Source organism: Quercus robur, chromosome 7 (genome assembly GCF_932294415.1).
Source record: "Quercus robur chromosome 7, dhQueRobu3.1, whole genome shotgun sequence".
Classification (NCBI taxonomy): domain Eukaryota; kingdom Viridiplantae; phylum Streptophyta; class Magnoliopsida; order Fagales; family Fagaceae; genus Quercus; species Quercus robur.
The window spans coordinates 34,759,486-34,771,265 of record NC_065540.1 but is presented as its reverse complement, the minus strand read 5'-3'; the positions used below and the strand labels follow the sequence as shown (position 1 = coordinate 34,771,265).

The 11,780-nt window shown below is 38.1% G+C and overlaps 1 protein-coding gene across 1 annotated transcript; it reads right to left on the bottom strand.

Annotated features, from left to right (window-relative positions):
* Positions 1-9,158: 9,158 nt before the first annotated feature.
* Positions 9,159-11,536, bottom strand: LOC126690900 (cytochrome P450 CYP82D47-like). Its single transcript, XM_050386014.1, has 2 exons — positions 10,601-11,536; positions 9,159-9,782 (listed from the first exon to the last, which is right to left on the bottom strand). The coding sequence occupies exons 1-2, from the start codon at positions 11,528-11,530 to the stop codon at positions 9,159-9,161; spliced, it is 1,554 nt and encodes a 517-aa protein (XP_050241971.1). The 5' UTR covers positions 11,531-11,536.
* Between the last annotated feature and the right edge of the window lie 244 nt (positions 11,537-11,780).

Below are 11,780 nucleotides of genomic sequence, written 5' to 3'. Positions count from 1 at the left end.
ACTCGTCGTCTTCCCTTTTGATGAAGAGAGTTTTTGATCAGCTTTTCCTCTTGTGAAACCAAGTGAGACCAAGTATTGTATGAGCCGATCATACCAAGCACTAGGGGCTTGCTTTAAACCATAGAGTGCCTTCTTGAGGTAAAACACATGGTCCGAAAAGTGTGGATCAATGAATCCTTTTTGTTGAGCCACATAGACATCTTCTTTAAGAAACCCATTCAAGAAAGCAGTCTTTACATCCATTTGGTAAAGCTTGAACTTCAAGTGACATGCTAGGGCTAGGAGAATCTTGATAGACTCCATACGGGCTATAGGAACAAATGTCTCATCAAGTCTACTCCTTCCATTTAAGAGTATCCTTGAGCCACAAGACGAGCCTTGTTGCAGATCACATTACCCTCCTCATCAGTCTTATTGCGAAATATCCACTTTGTGCCAATGATGTGCTCATCTTCTGGTCTAGGTACTAAAGTCCAGACATCATTCTTTTGAAACTGAAGCAGTTCATCATGCATAGTCTCAACCTAGCTTTCATTCTGAAGAGCTTCTTCAACCTTGGTGGGTTCAACCTGTGACAATTAACAAGAATAAGACACAAAGTTAGCAACACATTTATCAACTGTACGCTTCCTTAGTGTAAGTTCATTCATGTTTCCCACAATAAATTCAGGAGGATGATTCAACTTGATCCTTGAGGAAGGTCATTTCTCTTCATGAGATTCAGAATCAAGTTAGGTAGGTATGTCTGCTGAACCTTCTACAACACTTGGAGTACTGGGAGTACTTGGAGATGCGGGCTCTTGATTAACAATTTCTTGAACATCCTTAGGCTCAGGAGGAAGAATTTCGTTGGGGATTTTCTCACTAATTTTCTTAGAACCAGACTCTAAAGCTTCATTGATAACAACATTGACAGTTTCCATCACCTTCTTTGTTCTCTTATTGTATACCCAATAAGCCTTGCATGTAGAGGAGTATCCCAAAAATATTCCTTTATGGCTTTGGGAGTCAAATTTTCCCACATTCTCTATATCCTTGAGAATGAAACAAGTACTTCCAAAGATTCTGAAATATTTCACATTTGGCTTTCTTCCCTTCCATAACTCACAGGGAGTTTTCTTGGTACCGGGTCTAAAATACACCATGTTAACCGTATGACACAAAATGTTGACGGCTTCTCCCCACAAGTTTCTAGCTACATTCTTGTTGTGTAACATGGCTCTTGCTATCTCCTGAATAACCCTGTTCTTTCTTTCTAATCGTTTTGCTAAGGAGTAATAGGAGCAGAGAATTCTTGAGATATACTTGATCTAGTGCAAAAGGACTTCATGTATGAGTTCTTGAATTCTTTACCATGATTACTTCGAATTTGATCAATCTTTAAGCTCTTCTCATTTTGCAATCTTGTTCACAAAGCTTCAATGTGCTCAGGAGCATCTAACTTGGATCTTAGAAGAATGACCCAAGTGTACCTAGTGAAGTCATCTACCACAACCATGATGCATCTCTTTCCACCAAGAGACTTGGTTCTAGTTGGACCCATGAAATCCAGATGTAGTAGCTCCAATGGTCTAGAAGTAGCGAATGTCTGAGTGCCCGGATATTTAGCTTTTGTCTGTTTCCCAAGCTGATATGGTCCACACATAACATTGTTCACTCTACTGAGTTTTGTTATCTCCAAAACTGATTCATACTTAGAGATACAATTGAAAGATGTTTGTAACTAGCATGTCCCATCCTTTGGTGCCATAGATCTTCATTTGGCAAACGAATGCTATTGCACACAATGTCAGCATCAAGGACCAATCCATAACAATTGTCTAGAGTGTGTACCCCACTTATGAGTTTCTTTCCAGACTCATTCAACACAAGGCATTTCCCTTTTGAGAATAGCACCATAAAGTCTTGATCACATATCTGACTTATGCTCAACAGGTTCACTCTTAGACCTTCTACATATAGCACATTTGTAATGTCTGACAGTCTAGGTAGAGAGATGGTTCCCTTCCCTTTAATCTATGATTTTCTCCCATCACCGAAAGTGACATTAAAGAGAGATCAGTCTCCAGTCATGTGTCTTGAGCAGCTGCTATTAAGGTACTACAAACACGTGTCCATAACCTTAAATGTGGACTTCATCATAAAGCACACCTCAAGCTTACATGACAAATCAGTAGGAATGGTGTTTTCTTTCATCTGCCATTTACGAACAAAGCTTTTAACTTTCACTCTTCTTATATGAACTCCTTTACACATTTTCATTCTGAGACAGTCTAGTTTCTTCATTGTCATGCTAAGATCTTTTCCAATAATTATCATGATAGATTTCAAATAACTTTTAGACTTGTATTTTCTGATACACTTAATCAAGTAGAGATTAGAAAAACTAGATGTATTTGAAACCAAAGATCTCTTCATGTTGATTGCAGCCATGACAATAGGGGTCAATGGATCACACAGCAAAGATTAAAACCTAATCAAAGTGTGCCCGCTCTGATACCACTTGATAGGCCAAGAATGTATTAACCACTTTGGTAAATTAATCAATTAATTAACCAAGTTAATTAATTAGATTCAATTACATGCAATAAGCGTGGTAGCACAAACAAATCACCAAATAAATTAAATGCAGCGGAAATTAAATTTGACACGGGTGATTTGTTTACGAATGGGGAAAACTACCGAGGCAAAACCCTATCGAGTGAATTTAAGGTCACCACTCCCGAGAATCCACTATTATCAAAACAAGCGGTTACAAGTAAAGGAATCTCAGTACCTTATACCAATCTATATTTGTACCCTTACCCCAATACACAATTAGACTTGTAATGTAGTGACATTCTCTCCTTTTCAATGCACGGCTTCTAGTACGTGACTAACCAATCGATGCATAGATCCAAGTACGTGACTAACACACCAACTTGAGAAGGATGTTGGCTGCAAAGTTTTTTAGTTCATCCACACGATGAAAATCAAGAAACTCATTGATTACAAAACCCTACGGCGTACAAACGCAGCAGCTTCTTCAAAAGAAAGATGAACTAGGGCATATGTCTCTGGTCACAATATGCTTGCATAAAACCTTTGCATCAAGTTTCATCTAGTTGCGTCTAGTAAGACGGCCCTTAAAATAATCCTTATATATGTCTAGGGTTGTGAGAAAATAAATCCTATACAAATACACATGGATATGCGTGAAATCATATTTGAAAAACTAATTTTCGTAACTCTCAATAGATACAGCTGTTGAGATTATCTGTCAAGCTTCACCTTTTAAATCTCAATAGATACATCTGTCGAGCTATTTGTTGAGTTTTAAAGAATAACACTTCTTCACTGATTCTTGGACAGATTTGCATGGTTTCAATTCTTGGACTTGAACTCTTGTTCTTTGAAGTATTAAACACGTCCTAGATCTACCCAATTACAAGTAAAGTGCGTTTTGTCAAGGATTAGCCAATTCTAAATAACATATATTCTTAACATGATCCACATATGTCCTAACACAAAAGAAAGCATTTTTTATGAGAAAATATTAGATCTATTTTGATATATACAAATGTAAGCATTTTTTATAAGAAAATATCAGATATTTTTTCTATATACAAAGGAAAGCATTTTTTTTATGAGAAAATATAAGATCTATTTTGATACATACTGTAAGGACACGATTTTGTAACGAACCTAAACAGTATTGGGTTCGCACGTAAAAAGGCCCAAACAACATCATTTGTAGAGCGTGGGTTTGAAAGGCTAGGCCTTGGTCACCAGGCGGTGGGTTTTTCGTGGAATTCATGCATGGTTCAGTTTTCTTCACCCCTGGAGTCTTTCTCCTGGAGGTGGGCTGGGAGGCTCTGGTTTTTGGCCATCTTTCCCAGCCTCTTCTTTAGATTGCTTATTTTTCCCTTTATACTAGCCTGCGTTCACTGTCCTTCGTCCACATATAGGGTCAACCTTTCCAAGATTGATACTTGTCCCATTAGCCCATAACCAAAGTCGTTGGGGGTGGTTGTAAAAGTCGGAGAATACGGCTCTGTCAGGTGCAGAGTATTAAATGGCAGTAAGGGCAGCTTTCCCTGGATATTTTAGATTTTCCTTCAAGCTTAGTCCTATACCGTTTTTGCCCCTCTTTCCGGTGGGACTTTGGGTCTGCCGAGGACTGGACTGTCCTCGGCTATATCCCAAGGCTATATTGTACTTTAATTTATCGAGCTTGGGCCATAGCCCTCCTCGGCTTGGGCCTTTGAGCTCCCCACGGGTAAATGGGCCTGGCCCATAAATTATTTGGGCCCCACAATAGCCCCTCAAAACCCTGCTGTCCAACCTCTTGGTTGGAAAGTGGGGTTTTGGTAATACCGAGCCTTTATTATAGCTCATTTAATTCGGCCTTTCACTAATGCTGGCGGTTCTCCATCTGCCCAGGAAATGTACCGATCTACGAGACATTCTTTTGATTTTGCTCCTGATGCGTTCTCGCCGTTTGGTTATCCGAAATGCGCTTTTAATGACTTCTATTTACGAGATTTATTTAATTTCGACGGTTTGTTTGATGAGGTGGGGAAGTGGAACGGATACATCTTTGTTTACAGATTCTTTTGGAAACCTGGACAAATTTAATACCTTCCGTTTTGCCCTTCCTATAAGAAGACAAGTAGGTGGCTATCGCTCTCGTACAGAGACCCTTTTTATCCTTCTGAAATCTGAAATCCTTAGCCTCCCTTAGCGTTTACTTTACCCACTGGTAATACACTAAATCATAATACGCTCACCATAACAACGAGTAATGAAGGAACCATACCCCCCCCCCTCCGTAAACACCACGTTTCAATAAAGCTCGTAATGGCTCGGTCAGGGCAGGGATGGCGAAGACTCAAAATCTATCTCACCTTCCTTTCAGCCAAAATCCGAAGCAGGGGCTCGTCACGTCAAACCTTCGGCGTGACTGAGCCGAGGACACCCACTATCATTACCAACCGCTCTCTCATGAGCATACCTAACATGGCACCAGTGTGTTAGGAGTCAGGACTGAGGCAGGGACTAAGTGCCCCTGCTTCTTCCTCTCTTCGTTCACTGGTGCCTTCTTTTGCCTCTCTTTCTTTTTCTTTCCACCACCAGATCCATCCTAGTGCTTTTCCTTCTCCCTCTTTTACTCCTTTTTCTTTCTTTTCATCTCTTCCCTCTTCTTCTCCTCCTTCTTTTCATTCATCTCCTCCATCTTCTTCATTCATCTCCTCCATCTTCCTCTGAAGAAGGTCCTTCTCTCAATATGGGCGCTACTGAGGCAGAATTTGGAAGGACTTCGGAGACGAGTTTAAAAAGAGACCTGACTGTTTACTTAATGTATTGCTTTTTTTTTTTTTATTGTTTTTGCAATCTACCTTTTGTATAGGCTTGTTTAAGCCCCTCTTTGTACGTTGTAATACATCTTTATATTAATAAAAATTGTTATCACTTTACTTCACATGTTCTATCTCTATATTTTCGAAATGATAGCGCAATGCATAGACATACAATCTTGTGAATTCTTTTTATTTTTAAACCGTAACCGACGTCCAGGACCAAAGCCCCAGTTAATAAAAAGATCTTGCTCTGTGTTTATAAAAACAATCCTGCTTAATAATACTGAATCGAACAAATGATACTTAGGGCTGAAACTCCCATTAGGCAGGAAAAGAAAGGACATAATGATGAGCTTACTGAGTCGGCCTGGCACAATACCGCCGACCCTAGAGTACAATATTTGGGGCCCTAATCCTTTATCAAAGAGAAGGGCGCTATAACGAATTTGCAAGTGCTATTCGGCACAATAATGTAGCATTTGAATCAATGACACCTAGGGCCAAAATGCTTGCTAAGAAAAAGATATCACCATAACTTTAATAGAGTTGTTTGGCACAACAATGCCGACCTGTGAAAAACGATACTTACCCCAAAACTAGCCGAGATGATAGCTCAATGCTCAATGCGGTGTAGGAAGTAACCATCCGAGGACGTATCACCCGCAAAATGAACAGCCCCTCCCAGGCTACTGAATAGTGGCGTGTTTCACCATCTTCTTAACACTCCTATTGGCATTGACCTTTTACAGTATTTGAGCCGAGGATTGAATAACTTAGAATTGTTATTAAGTAGCCAACCCAGTTTTCTCATCCGAGTAGTTGGTTTCCCCATAAGCTTGAGTCCGAGGACCATGCAATGCCTTGGTTCTGTCCAAAACCCAGTTTTCTCATCCAAGTAGTTGGTTTCCCCATAGGCTTGAGTCCGAGGACCATGCAATGCCTTGGTTCTGTCCAAAACCCAGTTTTCTCATCCAAGTAGTTGGTTTCCCCATAGGCTTGAGTCCGAGGACCATGCAATGCCTTGGTTCTGTCCAAAACTCAGTTTTCTCATCCAAGTAGTTGGTTTCCCCATAGGCTTGAGTCCGAGGACCATGCAATGCCTTGGTTCTGTCTAAAACTCAGTTTTCTCATCCAAGTAGTTGGTTTCCCCATAGGCTTGAGTCCGAGGACCATGCAATGCCTTGGTTCTGTCCAAAACTCGGTTTTCTCATTGCGTGGGACCTTGGCTTTAGGGGAATTAGCTCCTCGGCCGAGCCCCTATAGTTATCCATGCGACTAACGCTACCTAGCGTAGCCCCTAGTCAAGAAGCATAGCCCCTAGCGGAACTTTACACTAAAATTCTATAACCAATTGTTAGAAATGACAAAGGAACTCTCTCGACCTACCGCCTATGCCAACGCACAAGCCTCCCCACAGACGGCGCCAATTGTAAGGACACGATTTTGTAACGAACCTAAACAGTATTGGGTTCGCACGTAAAAAGGCTCAAACAATATCATTTGTAGAGTGTAGGTTTGAAAGGCTAGGCCTTAGTCACCAGGCGGTGGGTTTTTCGTGGAGTTCATGCATGGTTCAGTTTTCTTCACCCCTGGAGTCTTTCTCCTGGAGGTGGGCTGGGAGGCTCTGGTTTTTGGCCATCTTTCCCAGCCTTTTCTTTAGATTGCTTATTTTTCCCTTTATACTAGCCTGCGTTCACTGTCCTTCGTCCACGTATAGGGTCGACCTTTCCAAGATTGATACTTGTCCCATCAGCCCATACCCAAAGTCGTTGGGGGTGGTTGTAAAAGTCGAAGAATACGGCTCTGTCAGGTGCAGGGTATTAAATGGCAGTAAGGGCAGCTTTCCCTGGATATTTTAGATTTTCTTTCAAGCTTAGTCCTATACCGTTTTTGCCCCTCTTTCCGGTGGGACTTTGGGTCTGCTGAGGACTGGACTGTCCTCGGCTATATCCCAAGGCTATATTGTACTTTAATTTATCGAGCTTGGGCCATAGCCCTCCTCGGCTTGGGCCTTTGGGCTCCCCACGGGTAAATGGGTCTGGCCCATAAATTATTTGGGCCCCACACATACAAAGATATCATTTAAAAAAAAAAAAAAATCAGATATGTTGTGATATATACAAAGGAAAGCATTTTTCATGAGAAAATATTAGATTTGTTCTGATACATACCAAGAAAAGCATTTTCAATTATAGACCTATGAATTTGAACTAAAAAGAAAAACCGTAGATCTAAGATTACATGATGCAAATTTGGAATTTAAAACATGTGAATAAACTAGATCTAACAATGAATATACTAAGCAACCAATATATACATAAATAATTTAAAAGAGAAAATTATATTTGCATGTAAGATCAAAACAAGGGAATTGTAAGTACTGAAATTATAATTTCTTAAATATCTAAGAGCGTTTCGCTAACTAAATCTGCTAGAACCTGAACTAATGATGATCAGAATTTCTGCAAGGCTTTTAGAGCTTCTCAAAAACTTAGGGAAAAGAAGAGTCTTTTAATTATTGGGTGAACCCTTCAATTTATAGAGAAGTAGCTTAAAATTTAAGCATGGATTGTTTAGAAAGTCAGCCAAGAAAAAGTAATGGCAGAGTCCTATCTCAAATTGAGATTTGGATATAAAAATTTAGCTAAAATTTTAGATCGTTTTAGTGTTTTGACCAACAGAGCTGAAATTTTGACAGCTAAAAGAAAATTCAATTCTCGTTGCAGAAATAGCCTAGTCCAAATTATGACTTTTACTATTCCACAATCGTCCCACAATGTGAGTCTAAAAACTGTTACTTGATTAGAAGTGTTTTCCAAACTCAAAACTATATATATTCAGAATTTTTTTATCATATATTTTCATGATGGAGAATATTACAAAATGATAATTATGATTTTTAAAATAATTTTCTTTGAGATAATTACTTAAAAATCTTATTATTTGACAATCTTTTAATTTTATTAGCTTTCTCATTTTAATCCAATACAACAAGCTACATTTTAAAACATAGACTCAGCCAATCACAAAATTTCATTTAGGATTGGATGAAAGAGAAAATAACAAATTTTTATGTTGAAATCTACAATCCTAAATGAGAGAGTATTCACCTTTTTGTGTGGGCAACATATGGATTTGATGAAAGAGAAAATAACCAATTTTTATTGTAAATAAAATAAGGAGAAGAAAAGTCAAAATAAAAGATAAATGAAGGGATGAGAGAATTGTAATGTTAAGGTATAGAGTAGTAGGGATATAAAAATGTAAAAGTGAGGGAGAAATGTAGAAGGAAGTGTAATTGTGTAAGGTGAGAAATTAGTTAGGAGAATATTAATTAAAAAGGTGAAAAAAATGTTAAAAATAAGTGGATAATGTAGCTACTAATATAGCTTAACAAAAGCGTAGTAATAATAAATACTACATTTCGCTTATATATATATGTATATATATATATATATATGTGTGTAATTTATTTCTCTCTCTTAAAGGCATAACCTCCCCATGATTACTACAATTTATAATTGTAAAAAATACAACTCATCAGACAGATACAAATTTCAAGACACATATAACAGGACTAAATAAATAAGAAAACTTATCTTTAAAACAAAGATCCAAGAAAAAACACAACTCATAAGGAAAATCCAAATTACAAGGCACACATAATTATTGACTTGATAAATATAGAGATAAATTAACTAAGATCACTTTTTCAAGTAAATTTTACTCTTTTGATGTTTGCCTCTTTAAAGGTTACTTGGATACACAAATATTTTGCACCACATAGGATATTAACTTGTCATATGATACCTTGTCAAATTATGCATATATTTGAGCATGAAAGCGTGGAGTGAGATGGACTTCAAGTGGTGTGGCTTTCTGGTTTGTAAGGCCTCCTTTCCCTGTCATGTCCATAGGTTCATGCGATGGGGTTGCAATTTCAAAAGCATGCAGCAAGGTAGCAAGTTTGAGTTGTGTAATTTGTAGGGCAAATGAGATCCCAGGGCACATTCTTCTACCACTACCAAATGGTATCAATTCAAAATTTTGGCCCCTAACGTCAACACCCTTGTGGGTTGTAAGGAATTTTTCTGGTTTGAATTTGTTAGGATCCTCCCACACGTTTGGGTCTCGTTGGAGTTTCGATGCATTAACAAGGAGTCGTGTGCCTGCTGGGATGTGGTAGCCAGCCAAAGTACAGTCTTCCATAGACTCATGTGGCACTAGGAGTGGTGCGGCAGGATATAAGCGCATTGTTTCTTTGATAATAGCTTGAAGATAGACCAAATTTTTCAGGTCTGATTCCTTCACTTGCCTATCTTTACCGATTTGGATGTCTAATTCTTCTTGGGCTTTTGTTAAGGCTTCACGATTGTTGAGAAGTAAAGAGAGAGCCCATGTCAGTGTCATTGTTGATGTTTCTGAGGCCGCTAAGATAAGATCCTGCAAAAGTAACAAAACAAGTAATGGATGATTTGATGGTCGGCTAAGGCTTTAAGGAACATTTAGATTATGTTAAGAATTAATTAATCCCAAAGTTTTATTAGTTACTACTCGGCCCCTTTTACTTATGACTTAATATTCGACAAACAGACAACAACCTTTAAGTTTGGGAATTATTTATTTATTTAAATAAAACATTATATACAAGAATTAAATTGTCAAGAAATATTGTTTGAAGCTTTGAATTTGTGATATGAATTTCAGATCCATGTGGAATTTTATATGACATTGATATATATATATATATCTCACACTTAATTTCACAATATGTTAATGTATGCGATTGTTGAGATTGATCAACACTTTCTGCTTATTCCTATTTACATGAAACCACAATTTTTCATCAATTACTTATTATAATCGACAAAAAAGAAAGTTGAAAAATTGGATGTTAAAAAAGGGTGTTTCGTTATTATTGTTAAATACTTAAATGGGTAATGTTTTCTTCACTCTCTTGCTTTTAAGTAAGAAATTTAATTGTTAATTTTCAAGACTTTAAATATGCATTTTTCTTTTATGTCATGTCATGGGGGCGTGTTCAGAATAGCTACCCAATACAATGCATAATTGATATTAATTTTATATTTAGGAAGACTAATCATTATTCTTCAACTCTGCTGCTTACGATGTATTGTTTTGGATGACAATCAATTCTGCAAATCTAACAAATAGTATGGCAATATTCAATATATGTAGCATTGTTGCATATGAGATTTTCGCAATATATATGTGAATTTATAGGGTTATCAAAAGCTTACCGTGATTGTAGCCTTGACAATTGTATCAACATCATAACTAGAAAACTCATCATCGTCTTCAGTTACAATGGATAACAGTACATCCATAAAATCTTGGTGTTCCTTCAACTCACTAGACAATTTCTTCTGCTTATGTTCTTCTAACCATACTCCAACCATATGATCCACTTCTTTTGCGATTTTTTTCATGGCTTTCTCATATCCTCCCACATCTAACCACCTTAGACATGGAAGTGCATCTGCGAACATAAATTCTCCACTCAAATCGGAGAAGACTCTGAACGTCTTTCGGCACCGGTCATTAGCTTCATTCTCTTCCTTGCTCGTAGCCCTGCCAAATCGTTTCCCTACAACTATCCTACATATTACGTTTAGGACTGTGTACCCAAACCATCTCTCCATTTCCACTAACACTTTGTTGTTCTTGCCCAAAAGCTTATATATCTCTTTTAGAGAATCATTCACCTCGGCCTCCCGAATGTGTTTGAATGTCTCAAGGCGGTGGTTTGAGAGGACCTCTAGTGTGGCGATTTTTCTCACTTGGCGCCAGAAGGGACCGTAAGGGCTGAACACAATCATGGCATAGTTGTAGCCCAAGACTTCTGGAGCTACACCTTTTGGACGATTGGCAAAGGCTTTGTCATTGGTGGTAAAACACTCTTTAGCTATCTCCCAACTGCTTACGACCAGAGTTCGGTGCACACCCAACCAAATAGTGAAGATTGGTCCATACTTGTCAGCCATCTTACCCAAAGTTATATGGGGCGGTTCTGACCCTCCTAACAAGTGGAGGTGGCCAATCAAAGGCCGTGCACCGCCAGCTTTAGGTGGAACTCTCTTTTTACTAGCAGCTCTTTGAAATATTCTTGATATCCATAATAGAAAGAATACAAACTTGAAAATGATGAATACGCTGGCCATAGAAGTCATGAAGAATGGGTAAGAGAAGTGCATGGTTTCTATGTTGGGCCAGGTGGATTTGTGGTAAAATATATTTATATCCCAAACTAGCTAGTAACTTGGAGGGGATGACAATTAAATGGTTGACAATTAATGAGATCATGTTGTCTAAGGAATTCAAGGGAATTAAATTTGAATTTAAGAATGCCAATTAATGGAAGGGAAAACAATTAATGACTTAAATTAATGTGATGATTCTTCCTAAGAGACTTTAAGATTT